Here is a 16,310-nt window from a genome sequence, read left to right on the forward strand (position 1 = left end):
TACTTTTGAAAACTGAGTGCGTTAAACATGTTAAGGGCTGCAACCCATTTCCTTGAGGCATTCCTGCTACGTTGTGGAGAGTGGCTACAGGGATTGGACAGGTTCAAGCCTCGGACTAATGAGAGGGCACAGTCCCCTCATGGCCATGTGCAAGTTCCAGCTTGGAGGGCAGAGCCCTCCCAGCACAATTATAGCCAAAGGCTATAGTTGTGAGCTTGACCCTATGGTCCAAACACATGGTCCCACGTGTCTGAGTAATGTGGGCTTGATAGAGTTCAGGTGCATGTAATTGAGTAGGATCAAAATCCATGAGAATGTGGTAAACATCTTGACCACACCCTTACATTGCCTTGTGGAATCTGGCTATAAAATAAAGACACGGCTTGTAGTCCGTGGCGCTGTCTCTCCATCCGGGAGCAGCGTCCTACCCAGACTCAGCTTCTTCTCTTGTCTGTCTTTTCTCAATCCTTCACCGCCCCCTCTCAGGGTTACTGAACCTGGCTGAGCTGGCGAGGCACATAAGGTGCCCTGGGGCTGAGTATGCCATGGCCGTGCCGGCTCGCCACACTACATGGGATCCTGGGGCAACATCACCTCACCCTAAAAGGTAGCTGGCTTTTGCGTTCTGTTCCTGGAATAAGAGGAACCACTGGTTGTTTTTGTTACACACACGTCTGCATGTTTTCAAATGTATCTGAAAACAGCTGGGTATTTTGTTTGTTGTCATTATTTTAGATTTGTGATCTTATTTTCCTTGTAGGCAACTTGAAGCCTCTTTCGTTCATAGTCCTTTTGAATAGGCTGTTCTCATTAAAGAGGCTTGGGGAGTATTTGGGAGGAATCCATGGGAGCATTTGCTAATGGAGTGTGTGTGTGTGTGAATGCAGGTGGTGCATATTGACTTCAGGAACTTAAGCACAGACAGTGTGGACAGGATGTCATGAACCGAACCCCTCATCATCCCACTCAGAATCTCTCCTCCTAGTTTTTCTCATCTCAGTTCAGGGCAGCTCAGTCTTTCCAGTTACTCAGGTCGAAGAGTCTTGGCTCCTTTTCGTTTTACAGGAAATCACCTGGGCTGTCTCTTCTAAATAAATCCGGAATCCTGTTGTTTCTCATGATCTCACTACTACCCTGGGGGATGAGCCACCTCCAGCCAGGCCTGGCCAATTGCTACAGCCCCTTCATGAATCATGGTGCTTGCATCTCTGCACCCCTCTCCCACACTGTGTTCTCATACGACAGCCAGCGGCTTTATTTTATTTATTTTAAAGTTAAATACCATCATGTCACCCCAGCAGCTTCCCACTTCTCTCAGAATAAAACACTTCAGTGTTTACAAGCCCCTGCTGACATGGCCCTCCTGCCGCCCTCCCCGAGGTTCTCCCCCTGCAGCGCTGGGCTCCCCGGTGTCCCCCAACCAGGCAAGGAAACGCCCATCTGAGGGCTTTCAGTCTAGCTGTCCTCTGCCGAGAAAGCACCTTCTCCAGAGAGCCCAGTGGCTCATCCCCTCACTTCCTCATCTTGGCTCAAATCTCATACTCATGGAGGCCTACCCAGACCACATTCAATAGTGCACATGGACTCGTGCCCTGCATGAAACCCATAAGTCCCTGAACCTTCTCTACTTGTCTTTATTTGACAGCTTTATCACCTTCTAACAAACCAGATTATGTGCCGATTTATTGTCTATTGGTGATAAACAGAATAAAATACATGATACACTACCACTATCACTAACATTGGAGTTCCTCCTCACCCCACTACCATACTAATTGACCTGTTTAGAAGAATGTTAGGTATAGAGTAGGCCTGCCCTATAAATAGTTGTTGATTAAACGAACAAATTACTATCTCATAGTTTTTGTTGCTCTTATAAATAGGATCTTTTTTTTTTTTTTTAGGAAATGTGATTGGCTATTGCTGCTCTATAGCAGCAATTTTCAACCTGTGTGCAGCAAAAAATTTTAAAACATGCAATATATGACTATTTAGTCAAGGGCACTAATTCTTTTCCCTTAGATTGTCAAATAAGAAAATGACAATAGCCAACACAATAACCCTTTAGTGTGAATGCCTTGTTTTGAACCATAAATATATAGGTAATGCAATAGAGTTACGCCTTATTAGTAACGTCTTATAATAAGGTTGCATCTGATTGGTTAATTCTTGGTACCAGAAATCCTTATATATAAGTATAGGCAACTGGCTATTTTAAAAGTCACTTTGGGGCCTGGCTGCATGGGCGCGCACCATGGCCGCAGTGCCCACCACCTGGCTCCTGGATCTCTGCTCGCTCCTGGCCCCCCCCCCCCCCCCCCCGAGCTCCCTCGCTGCTGGCCCAGGGCCAGGCCATCCGGAGGTGCTCAACATCCCAGGCTCTGTACTCCTTTGAGACGCTGAGGCTGGGAGATGCAAACCTCATTTTCTTCTCTCAGATGGGCAAGCAGGGCTTGCAGGCCACACAACTGGCTCTGGGGCTTGGGTACAGAGGGGCTCACAACTACGCAGGGGCCTATAAGGAGTGGTTTCAGAAAGGAGGCTGGGGAGAAGGTGGCCTGCTGAGCCCACCCCCGGAGCTTCTCTAGGAATGGGGTAGGACAAGGCCTTGTAGTGCTGTGCATGCAAAAGCACCAAATAAAGAGTGTTTAATCTTAAAAACTCACTTTGGAGCAAAAGAGGTAGGTAGGTAATTACTATTATTATTATTTTTTGCAAATCATTAAAATTATACCTTTTTTTTAGATCAGAATTTTAGTAACTAGTTTATGTGGGCCATAGGATGAAAAAGGTTGAAAATTGCTGCTATATATGAATGTTACAGATTTTCTTATATTGATCCCATGTATAGCAACTTTGATGAATTCTATTATTGACTTAAATTATTTTTCTAGATTCTCTTGGTTTGTATATGTAGAAAATCATACATCTACACATAATGGCAATAATGTTTCATTGTTGCAATTCATAATACATTTATTTATTTGCTCTACAGTAAAATGAAGACTAGCAGTGGTGACAGTGACCACTCTGCCTTGTTGCTGACTTTAAATAGAATGTGTCAAATGCTTCATCATTAAATATGATGTTTCTCGAGTTTTCTTTTTTTGTATTGTTTTGTTTTTTGACTATTTTTTTTCTCTCATTTTGGATTAAGAGAAACCATGATTGACACTGAATTCTATTAATGACTATTTCTGCATCTACTGAAATGGTCATATGGTTTTTCTCTTCTATTTTATTTGGTGAATTACATTTCTTTCTTTCTCAATATATTTAATTTACCTTTTGACCATGTATTTTATGGTTCAAAAAAATTAAAAGTGCATAAGGCCTGTAATAAAAATTTTCTTTTTCATCTCTATTCTCACCTTGCCTTCTCCCCAGCCCTACTCTAGACTCACCTGTTGAAACTCCTGCCCACCCTTAATTCAATAAGAGGACTTATAAGATTCCGCATATCAGGACTGATTTTTCTTTCCAGTAAATATTTGTTGTGTTTTCTATTTGAACTTACAATTGTCTCCTTTGTATTACTTTGATAATCTAATAATGCTTTTTAGGTTGTGTCACATTCAGTGTAGAAGAGTTACAGAGTGCCCATCCCGCAGTCATTTGCAGCTGGTTCACAGATTATCGAGCGCGGAGTAAGAGGCCTATGCATGTGAAAACCAGAGCCTATACAAAGGGAGATGAGTTGAAGAAATTCTAGCCTTGACTGGATTTTGTTAGAAGACAATTTCTTCCAAACCATTAGAAGTCGGATTTTTCCTATAATAAAGGTATAGAGCACAAATATTATACATGTGGTTATAAAATGTTTGCAGAGAAAGTTAGTGATAACCACATAGGTATATAGAAAAGTTTGGGAAAGCAAAATCTAACCAGTTTTGAACCTTCTACCTGCCTTTAAAAAAAACAACAGCTTTCTGCTTCCTTTTTAAATCAGCAGTTTCTTTGACACAATAATGTGAAGAAAGTACAAAGTAGAAATTCTGTTTCTTTATGAATTAAGGCTATGATTTTCGACATTGCACCAAGGCTGTTTTAGACGAGATCAGGTGTGTTCAGGGTAGTATGCTGTAGACACACCAGGGCTATTTTAAACTCATGATGGATTGGTGTATCAATCATTTAAGGAATATAAGGGTAAAGAAGTTTATTTGCCACAGCTTAACACAACACAATACTTTTTAAACAAATGAAGTGTTTTGTAAAACTGAAATTAAATTTTAGATTTGGGAGTCATTAATACAATAATGTAATTTTCACAGGATCAAATTAGTTAAAAATTTAAGGTTAAGACTATTATTATATAACATAGCCCCTCCACTTATTGGTATGATCACTCAGAAACTATTCTAGGCCTATCACTACTTATTCTAGTATAGTGGTTTCAAAATTTGACTGGTTATAGGTATTACTGGGTTTTTTTCCCTAAATTCAAATAAAATGCTTCAATTTTAAAAAATACATACTCTCCCACCGTACCAATAATAGTTGTGACTCAGTGGGTTATGGGGTGAGTGTGGAAATAATGTGTTTTTAAAATTTCCTAGGAGATACTGATAGCCAGATTTCAGAGCTGTTGTTCTAGTCTGTATCTGATGTTCATGTGGGTAAAATATACGTGGATTCTACCTCCCTTCTCAACTTAGTCTATTTCATTTAGGGAAATATTCACAAGAAGTGAACATCTAAACCTATTAATTTCCCCTAAATTACATGTTGGGGTCCTGAAGATGTCTCCAACAGATTCTCTAGAAAATGAGAAAGTAAATCTTTTGAGAACATCAGTATAAACTGGGACCATGTAGTCAACCAGTGGCACCATCTGATTGTAGATAAACTCTGTTAGATAAAAATAATTTGGTCAGCTAGACTTTTACTAATTTTGATTAAAAATGGAAATGCAAACCCACCCAATATGGCTCTGCTTCTTACTTAATCACCTCAGAAAAGATGTGATGAAGAGAAACAAGAAATTTAATAAAAACAAGGACCAGATGCTAAAGAAAAATGAATGATTCTTGGAAAACACAAATCTAGAGAAACTTTCTCCTATGTAATTACATTTTTATCTAAAAACTATGTTGAACTATGTGTGAAAGGAAAAAATAAATGTATTGCTGGCCTAATCGTTTCGAAGACTTGCTCATGAGTGCAATTTGTTAGGATTTTAAAATTTATTCTGCCACACATCCACTTGCTTCAGTATTAGCAGCAAGCACCCTGCTTTGTGTAGCCAAAGTGGCCAAGCACGGAATAGAATAAGGGAAACAAAAAACTTCCAAGCTGTTTCTGCCCCCACATTGCGGCTTTAGGAATAGTTGAATGGACTGAGAAAAAAAAGAAAATAGTAACTATTACTCAAAAATTACTTTGGTGATATCTGTCATTTCTATTATACACTGTCAGTCCCAATCCTGATAGGGTTAATTTGTGGAAAATACAGCTAAAAACTAAAATTTTGGTGGGGCCTACAATCCAGGAATCTGAAACACAGCCAATTTCAACATTGAATTTACAGATGATTCACTAGAAGCAGAAGCCTGGGTAAAGTGGTGGTGGCTGCCAGGCACGGCAGGGAGGTAAGGCTTAGAAAAGCAAAGTGCCCCGCGTGAGACCACTCAGGAAGTTTGCCATGAAAAGTGCACTTCTAGCTGCAGTTCTCTGCTCTTACCCGCAAGCTCTACCCTAAGTGCTAGCTGTGCTTCTCTGCCTGTGGCCAGGAGGCGAAACACCACGCTGCTTTCATCTCTAGGGGATGCTCCGTGCCACAGTTCTTCCTGTTTGCAATCTGAGCCTTTGCTGAAATGTAGCACGGTGAGGGCAAAGTTCAAGTGGCCCGTGGGGTGAGACCCACCTCTCTTGTATGGCCCTTGATCTGTGTAAGTCGAAGTAGAAATGCCCAGAAAAGGGAGCTTGAGAGGAAACGGTGGTCCAGTTTGCAATCCCACTCAACACCATCAGTTTCAGCTTTTCTGGGGCTCGCTGCCAACCTTCAAAAGCATCCACAGTCCTTCTAAAAGAATCCCTGCTCAAAACACACTTTCAGATGTTCTCTGATGAAAATTGCCAGGTTAAATTGTGTGTACCATCTGTTAAGGCAGTCATGTAAAATTCTAGGATTTTTGTGTCAGTGAGTTAATTCTCCTGGGTGCTGAGCCACATGGGACTGTATATTTAGAGAGCCAACAAGAAATGGGCTCTACCTAATGTGAAGGCCTAGGGCAGAGCCCCACCAACAGAAACTGCCAGTGAACTTGACACGTGCTTCTGCCAGATGTGATTTTGGCTGGTATTCTTCACCACTGAAATTTTCTTAGTAGTTTACAAATATATTCTCTATTGCTTTGTGTCCATTTTCTCCCACTTAAAAGTTACATTCTAAAGTCAACTGTATAGTGCAAATAATTCACCACACGGGGTTGAATCATTAATTAAATCTCCCCATATACAAAGAAGTTCTCATGTGGAAAAAAAAAAAAAAAACAACTCAAGAAAACATACTGTGATTCCACTGTTTCTTTTCTAATGGTGTAACTAATATTTTTTTTACTTTTTAAAATCTACTTGCTGGATATTTTTATGCCAATCCATAACTTCATTTGAAGAGCTAACCTGGGACTGTTTAAAAAAAAAAAAGGAAAGAAGAAATTATTTTCACCTTCTCCTCTATCAGCACTAATCCTCTTAAAAGTGCCCTTTCAATCAAGCGGTCCAAGAGAAGCTCAATTTTCTCAGCAAATAGAATACTGAAATGTGCAGTTTAAAAGGGTTACTACTGTGAGTGAAAAAGGGAAATAATGGCATGACCCACGGATACACCCGGGCCAGGAACACACTGTGCCACACGTCTGTATTGGGCCAGAGATATGAATGCAGCCCTGGCCAACTGAAAAGCCACGGACATGGCAGGTGTTTGGTGGGGACAAGTACTGGAAATATTTTTATTGCAAAGTGACTGAAACTCAGTCAGAGGTTGAACACTTAGCAGGCAGGCAGCCAGGGCTTGGAGAAAACGGACCAAGATTATCACCAGTGGGTTCCTCCAGCCTTGACAACAACGACGACAGTTTTAAAATAGGTTGATGAATTCAGATGACTCTGGAAAGTTTTATCTTAAAAAGTGTCCCCTAAGAAAAACAACGGGAGAAATACATCATCAGAATGGTATAGAAATGCATCAGAAACTGCCTATAGATTGCCCAAAGAAAACAGAACCAATTTTTCTTAGAAGATTGAAGAGAAATATTGAGTAGACCCAGCTTCATTTAATACCCACAGCGTTCATGTGAGAATGGAATTAAGAAGGCTGGGCATGGTGAATAAGAAAAGATAAGGAGCACAAAATGGTCCTTCACTGTGTCCCTGGAAGGTCACAGCCCACTTCTTACAGCACAACGTGGGGTTTCAGTGGGGTTTCAGACGTGGCTCTCCTCCAGAAGTCTCTCTTTAACATTGTTTGCAAAATGTGTACTACAGGCAGGTTTATGCACACTGTTAGAGAACAGATATTCTCTTCTTATTCATAGCAAAGAGTTTTATTATTTTGGTACAGTTGCTAAGCAAAATTAAGCTTGAATTTGAGCTGTTAATTCTCAATTATATCTATAATAGCATTGCATTTATTTAGAAACAATGAGGTTTCTGATTTCAAGTCTGAAAATGCCAAGGCCATATACAACTTTGATTGTTTTCATGGCCTTATCCAGGCCTTCTGGAAGTTTCATCTCTATCATTTTAAGCTAATATGTTTAATTTTCCTGTGGTTTTAAAAAAACACTGTATATAACCGTTATAAAGAGCTAAGGCAGGATACTGGTTGGGAGAGCAGATTCTGGGGTCAAACCTCCTGAGTTTGAATTGTGACTCTGTCAGTTACTATCATGGAGACCTTGGGCAAGTTCCACCTCAGTTACCCCATCAGTAAAATGAAGATAATACTAGATCCTACCTTGTAAGGGTGTGGTGAAGATTACATGAGATAACGCATGTAAATCATGTGGCACAGTGCTGGCATTTAGAAAGGAAAATCAACCCTTACTGTTTGGCAGACAGTTAAGCCAACATCCTAGACCAGTGATGGCAAACCTTTTGAGCTCAGCGTGTCAGCATTTTGAAAAACCCTAACTTAACTCTGGTGCCGTGTCACATATAGAAATGTTTTGATATTTGCAACCATAGTAAAACAAAGACTTATATTTTTGATATTTATTTTATATATTTACATGCCATTTAACAAAGAAAAATCAACCCAAAAAATGAATTCGTGTGTCACCTCTGACACGCGTGTCATAGGTTCGCCATCACTGCCCTAGAGCTTAGTGTTGTCCAGGCTGAGTGGATTTCTCCACATACTAATTTTGTCTCCATTCTCCTTCCCCTTAGCTTCCCCACCTCCCCAGGGTTTCTGTATTTCTTATGTGGTAGTGTGGTAGTCCTCTAAAGAGCACTAAAGGTTCTGGTCAATGTCAAACTTTTTAAAAAGAATTACCTGCTTTAACACATTAAGCACCTCTTCACCTGAGTTCACTGAGGATTAATGCCCACAAATCTGAACTGACAGTAAAGGAGGGAATGGGCACAAAAGACAGGAAATGGACTGGTTGAGGAGCTGGAGGAATAGGGACAAAACAAAACAAAACAAAACAAAACAAAACAAAACAAAAAAGGAAACAGAAAGACTTGTGAAAGCAGGTGAGCACGTAGGCGATCCAGCGGCTCTTCGCCACAATAACAATGTGTTTCCCAATATTGTCCCAGCTGCAGCACTGGTCCCTGAGATGATTAGCAAATACATGGTTTCTTGGTCAAAAAAGTGTGTTCAGAGTGTTTCATACCACGTTTCCCTCCAGGAGTCTCAGTGGACATGAACATGTCAAAGTTCTGAGAAGTACTGCAGTAAAGAAACCTGCTTTAGTTTGTTTATTTTGATTAATACTGATTAATATATTTGGAGACTCTTCCCATTGTTGTCATTTTACACCTGGGAAACAAGAACACCCATAAGTAACGGACAAATGTCAGGGTGCTCATGAACCAAAATAACACTGATGAGAAGAAAAGTGGGACTAACCAGCATTTAATGAGCGCCTATTATGTGTGCCAGGAGTGTGCTACCTGCTCGGGAAATACTTGCTCTTTCTCAGAAAAGTTAAGGTAATGGTTTTAAGTGGGAGGGATATTTGCAAAGTGTTTTATGAAAGAACGTCATGGCACATGCTAGCTGTCCTTAAGCGGGGACAAAATAACTCTTTAAATAAGGAAGGATCTTGAGAACTCACACAGCCTCTCTTCATGCCTAAGAGTATTGCTTTTGCACTCACTGAGAAGCTGGGAGATTTTGGAGTTTCTCTATCCTCACTTCCCTGGAATGTAGCATTATATACACACCTGTGAACTTGTCCTAATTCTGCTTTTTATTGTATATGTAACCTTGAGCAACATACTCCTCTGAGCCTATGTAAATACTGGAAAAATGATGTCATCTAACTGAAGTTGTGAGGTTTATACATACAAGGCACAGGTTTATAACAGCTGCTAAAAAATGCCAATCCCTTAATCTACTGTTCTTACCATTTTTTTATGTCAATTGATTATTTTTTTAATGTTTTTAACTTATTTTTATGGATTTCAGAAAAAGGAAGGGAGAGGCAGGGATAGAAACATCAATGATGAAAGAGAAACATTGATCAGCTGCCCGCCCCCCCCCCCCCCCGGGGATCAAGCCCACAACCCAGCATGTGCCCTAACTGGGAATCAAACTGGCGATCTCTTGGTGCATGGGTCCATGCTCAACCACTGAGCCCCACTGGCTGGGTTCTACTGTCCTTACTTTTGTATCCATTGATCAAAGTGTCATTCTCTTACACAAATACTAGAACAGGTTCTTTGGAGTCCATAAAATCATATGTACTCTTTCTACCTTCAATAACCACTAATTGTCATTTAATTATTACCAGATTGTCTCTGTGTATATGTTTGTAGGACCAACATATATATATATTTAACAATGTAAGTATATATAAAAATCATATAAAATAGCAATTTATGTATTTATTGTTAAAGGAAAGAGCTACATTTTATTCTTTATTTATATTCCCCAAGACATCTATTCTAGCCTAGTGCTAGGTACATAGTATTTGGTATGTCTTGTGAAATGAATGAATGGAAATAGTAGTGGTAAATTGCAGTAAAATTATACTTATTTCATCCAATATAATATAATTAATGTGACTTAATAATAGAACATTTTGCACTAGGAAACAAGCCAGGTTGAGTCAGACTGCCATTTTGAAATTTGGTGCTAAATTTCTGATGCTTTACAAACAACCTATGTTAGCACTGGATCTCAGCTAAGATGGAAGGTAGAAAATTCACAGATGAGAATGGATCTGGCTTCTGTTCTTGGCAAGAAATTTGAATTTCCCTTTAAATAAATTGACTGTTAATATGTTCGGTTGACACCAACTCCTATTTTCTTTCTTCTCTCCTTACTGTTTTTCATCCTCATGCAACAGAACCTAAAAAGCTGCCTCTTTTCATTTTCTGAAATGTTTATACATCATTAAGAGTGAAGCATTGAGAGGTGAAACAGGCCAGGAAGGAGGGAGTACTGCACAATTTCAACGATTACTTTTGTGGAGAATAACAGCTGTTAATGTCAGTTTTAAGTGTAGGCAGAAAAAACAACAGCCATAAAAAATGAGATTTCCCTTCCTTTCTTGTGCATTTTTGCCCACATTGGCAGTGAGACTGAACCGTGAGAGACTTTTTTATATTTAAATGAGTAAAAGGTCAAAATGAGTTAGAAATTGAGAAATGCTGTTGACTCCATTTCGGTGTGTTTTCTGGTCACATTAATGGGGAATGGAAGTGACCCGTGTTAAGGGCAACCAGACACTCCATCAGTCACACATCACCAATGACCTGCCCCTTCTACATCATTTCCTCTCCCTTTTTAGCCTCTTTTTAAAATCTACATGTTGGTACTCAAAGCTGGAATGTAGCATTTACTCCTTCTTGATTTGAAAGAATAATGACAGATTTATGATATGTTCAACACATCTAAATGCTCTCTGACTCGTACCGGAGATGATGAAAGAGTAGGAAGTGTAAAATGGACTAAAGACAATGATTTCTCGTAGGAATGGAATGCCGCTGTTGAGAAGCTGAAGAGCGAGGCACTTGAGATTCTGCTGTCCAAGGACCACGTGGAGAAAGAGCACCTACAGCTGTCTAACCAGAAACTGAATCGGCTTCAAGAAGAATTTGGTCAGCTCATCGCGGAGAGGAAAACCTGGTTAAAAAAGGCGAATGATTTCTTTAACAGCGCCAACAAGGTCAGTGCGCAATCAAGTTGGTCATTTTAGGCAAATGGGGCAGTTCACTAAGAGACCCATTACTTCAACAGGCTGGAGCACATCACAGAAAGGGAGATTTCATGAAGAGTTGCAAAATTGATGGCAGCAAAGAAGAGCTTTGAAATTATTGTCTTATTATGGCCATTATCTGGTTCTCAAAACTAAGAGACTCAATGCTTTGACATGTAAAAAGTCACTTTAAAAAAATTATTCATAGGACTTTATAGAGCTGTTGTTGGTCTGTTTGGGAATAGGGGGAATAATTGTGCCCACCGCTATAGTGTTTCTCATGGAGGAAGGGAATTATAAAATATACCAACGTTAAAAAAAAAATGTATCTTGAAGCTTTTACCCAAAGGTCTCTCTCTCTCTCTCTCTCTCTCTCTCTCTCTCTCTCTCTTCTCTCTTCTCTCTTCTCTCTTCTCTCTTCTCTCTTCTCTCTTCTCTCTTCTCTCTCTCTCTCTCTCTTAAATCTTCTTTCATTATCTGGTAAAAAAATATGAGTAGTGCAAGCCTTCTGCATGCAAACCTTAAGTCTAGAAACAGACACTTGACTTGACCTGCCTGCCTAGGTCTTGGCCTTTGAAGTCAGCTGAAGAGAGAGCTTTTCGTTGGGTGTCTCCAGGTCTTCTTGAGGTGTAGAATGCTCTGCTTCTCCTGGCTGATTCATTTCATGTTGATTATGGTAGGTGGCTCCTGCTCTATGGTGATGTCTACTTGTTCACATCACTTGCATAGGGCTCAGTGTCTGAGGCTAGTGACCTTGTTTGAAACTTTTTTTCCTACCAGTCCTAATTGAATATACCCCTTCAAGCTGCCTTATTGGAATTTTTTGATACCTTAAGTATCACTGAATTTTTAAAAACTGGACAATGTGGCAGGAAAAGAATGGGGAGCCCCTAGAAGCTCAGTACAGTGTAATTTAAAGTCACAACATCAATGCTCTGAATACAATATCCAGGTATATATCAACTTAGTTACTTAATGGTGAACTCTTTTACTAATAGGAAACATTTTGAAAAGGTTGAATAATAAAATTCCAAAATGGAGGTGCTGGAGTTACACTTAAAGAGATATTTATTGACAAATTATTTGTCGTGTGGGCTTGGGATGTGTTTGTTGTAAGAGCAGAAACAAACGGCATATTATTAGAGCCATTGAGCTAACTAGACAGATAGTAGGTGCTAAGTTTCTGTTCAGCAGCCCTGTTTCTGAAGAAGAGACTTTTTTTGTGTGTTGTTGTTAATCCTCACTTGAGGATATTTTTCCGTTGTTTCTTTTTTAGAGTGGAAGGGAGAGACAGAGAGAGAAACATCAATATAGGAGAGTCAAATAGTTTGGTTGCCTCCCGACCAGGGCCAGTGATTGAGCCTGCAACCGAGGTAAATGCTCTTGACCAGAATCGAACCCACAAACCTTTAATCCCCTGATTAGTGCCCTAACCAATTAGACTAATGGGTTTGGGCTGAAGAAAAGACTTCTTAACTTGCATTACACCCTCATTCTACAAAATAAGGGGATCATCTGCCAATCAATTAATGCTGTCTCTAAGGAAAACAGTTAAAGAACCTGTTGCTATCGGAAAACAATGCTCCTAGTTTGGATCTATCCTATATAATAAAAGGCTAATATGCAAATTAACCCAATTGCAGAATGACCAGTCGCTATGATGCACGCTGACCACCAGGGGGCAGACGCTCAATGCAGGAGCTGCCCCCTGGTAATCAGTGCCCTCTCACAGGGGGAGTGCCGCTCAGCCAGAAGCCGAGCTCACTGCTGGCGAGCGCAGCGGTGGCAGGAGCCTCTCCTGCCTCCGCAGCAGTCTGACATCCCCCGAGGGCTCCCAGACTACAAGAGGGCGCAGGCCTGACTGAGGGATCCCCCATCCCGAGTGCACGAATTTCATGCACTGGACTCTAGTAGTTTATAGGCTTGCAAAATGGAGAGTTCTTTTTCTTCTCTCTCTTTCATTCTCTCTCTTTCTGGCTCTTGGTTTCTCTGCTCTTTTATTTGTTACCTTTCCAGGGAGATTTTTCCCCCCTGATAGTATTCATGGTCTTGAGGAAGAAAGAATGATATGTATATATTTTGTTGTTGTTGTTCGAAATAGTAATTTTTTAAAATGAAGAACTAAGTGGTTACTTTTTCCAACTCGTATAGTAATTTAGGTCAGATCCCGAAAGCTCATATTTCTCAACCCTAAAAACTTGGTTTGTAGATCCCCTATTTCATCATTTGAATGCCACGGCATTCAAATTACAAGTTCAGGTGGGAGTTATCCATACTGTGTCATTCTTTATGGTTGAGAGCACTTATAAAGGTGTAGAATTCTTTCTCCCTTTTCTAAGCATCAAGGAAATAATTTCCAGCTCCAAAGCTAAGAATTCAGTGTGAAAGGTGATGGGCACTTCTATTTCAACAAAAAATAGAAGCTGCAGTTTGGAACGGGGATGCTTAATTATGACTCTTGAAATTAATTACTTATTATATTATTAGGAAGTAATAAATGATGAACTAGCAGTGGATAAATCCATTTAAATTAAAGAAGGAAACTCTTCTCAAAATTTGTAAATGGTATTTTTATATTTCTGATTTGTATTATGGAATCTCCAAATTTTACAAAATTCTCACTACTTCATCTAGTTTTTGGTATAACACTCATCTTAAAAAATCTATAAGTAACATATTAACAATTTGTGAAATTCAATAAAATGATTATCGCTAATTGTCCACATTGACAGCAGTACCCACTCACTGCCTTTGACGATTTCTTAATCCTGCTAGGGATTGATTACCCAAGGCTCAAGACCAAGTCTGTTTCTTACCCAGAGCGTCCACTGCCTTTGGCTTGAGGTGTACCTGGAGTGAACAGTAGGTGGCAATGTAAGCACACAGGATCTTGGGATTATTGCTAATCATGTTTTCCATAAACCAGCTGCTGGGAGATTGGGCCATAGGGCTCAAGAACCTGAGATACTTCCTTATCCTTTTATCTGCTGTATTTGCTGGACCTATTTGCTAAATCAACCAACAAATAAAAGTAGGGGTTGGTTGTCAACATTGGATGATAACTGATTGGAGGAGAGTTTTTCTAATTACTAAAATTTTCTTTAAATTTTTATTGATTTCAGAGAGGGAGAGGGAGAGAGATATAGAAACATCAGTGATGAGAAAGAATCACTGATCGGCTGCCTCCTGCATTCCCCGTACTGGGGATCGAGCCCACAACCCCAGCCATGTGACCTTGATCAAAATCAAACCCAGGACCCTTCAGTCCACAATGAAACACTCTATCCATTGAGCCAAACCAGCTAGGGCTCTAATTACTAGATCTTGCTAAGAGTTATGAGGACATGGTCATGAAATAGTAACATAGCACCTATGATAACTCATCTTGATCCCCCCATATTTTCATCTTTCATGATTATATGTTATTTATTATATTTCTAGCATGTTCACAAGAAGGAAGTGCTGGTTAATATGTGGTGGTTGCCCAAATGTATTTATCATTCTTTAGGGAATGTGGTTTGAATCAAACAGAGATAAAAATGCATAATAGGTTTCAAGAGCAGAACAGTGTGAGTCTCTATTTATATAACAACGATGATTGAACCCAAAGCTGTAAAACATGGCTGATTAGTCATAAAGTTTTATATTCCACATTTTCCATTCCCAGGCACATGATTTCACTGGGGAAATCAATCAGAGGAGAGAGGCCAAAACCACACGGTCTGATCCTTGGGTGGCCAGCCTAAAAGCAAAGGTGCAGCAAAAGTTGTGGCAGCCCGAGGAACACAACAAAAGCAGTTTGAAATGTCACGACTGTCGGGATTCTACTGCTTCTACAGTCACCACTGAAAAGTTAATGTCTTTTAAAAAAGATGATGTTACTTTTTCAAGATATTTACAGTGATGCAAAACAGTAATGTCTGCAGCAACATTATAGTTACAGATGAAAACAAAATAATTAAGCATGGAATTTAGTACATTTATTTTCACTTATGTATACACTAGTCTACCTTTTTCCAGAATAGATACCCTTTAGCCCAGATGTAGGAAACTATTAATTAAAATTGACCAGTTGTTGTGTGGAGTGAAAAAAGAAACTTGTCCAAATAAAGGACCCACAAAATATTATCCAGAAGGAATTTGAAGTGATATACATGAATTCAAGAAATTAAGCTAATTGTCACTAGACATCACTCCCTCCCTTCTTCCACATTTGCATTCAGATAATATGTTGTGTATCAGCTGTCCTCATGCATTGTATGGGTAGTTGAGCTAAAGTAACAGAAATACAATCTTTGCCTTCAAGACGCTCTGTGCTTAGTTTAGAGGAGAGGCAAGGGACAGAGTGCCGTGTGCTGTGGGAAAAGCTTCAATGGAGTAAGCCCAGCGCATTAGGCAACACAGAGACAGGGCCTTGACCTGGCCCAGGGGAAACAGTGTCAAGGAGGTGACCACTGAGTTAAACTTGGAAGGCTGGGGCAGAAAGGCACTGGGGGAGGACTGCATGGTACAAAGTCATGCCATGTATGGGGAATCTCAGGTAATTCATTTTGCCAAGAGTATATGGTGTAAGCCCAGAGTGATAGGAGACCAAAGTGGTAGATGCAGGCAGGCGTCTGTTGGGAAGGGTCTTGAATAGCATGCTAAGAAGTTTCTGTCTCATGCTGAGCATGTCCTTAAATAGGCAGAGATAGTAAGATTTTGAAAAAGTAGTGATGAGGCAAACCTCCTCCTGTAGAAGCAAGTGATATCTTGAGTTACTCTCCCTTCTACCTCCCTCTGAGAGACTGGTTTAGAAACCTTTGGTTTTACAGCTCAGGGACAAGTTTTTTAAACCATAGTAAATATTTGATAAGTATGGCTAAATTATTAGCATAGAATTATTAAAGCATATCTAATAGAAACAATTATAAAAATCAAGGAATACTTTTA

At 39.8% G+C, this 16,310-nt stretch overlaps 1 protein-coding gene across 1 annotated transcript in view; it reads left to right on the plus strand.

Annotated features, from left to right (window-relative positions):
- Nucleotides 1–16,310, plus strand: part of CCDC141 (coiled-coil domain containing 141) — a 158,165-nt gene that overhangs the window by 75,823 nt on the left and 66,032 nt on the right. Inside the window, exon 7 of the mRNA XM_081095260.1 lies at nt 11,154–11,348. Coding sequence (XP_080951386.1) covers nt 11,154–11,348 — 195 coding nt within the window. The remainder of the gene's footprint in view (nt 1–11,153; nt 11,349–16,310) is intronic.

This window comes from Myotis nattereri, assembly GCF_964212035.1.
Source record: "Myotis nattereri genome assembly, chromosome: 7".
Classification (NCBI taxonomy): domain Eukaryota; kingdom Metazoa; phylum Chordata; class Mammalia; order Chiroptera; family Vespertilionidae; genus Myotis; species Myotis nattereri.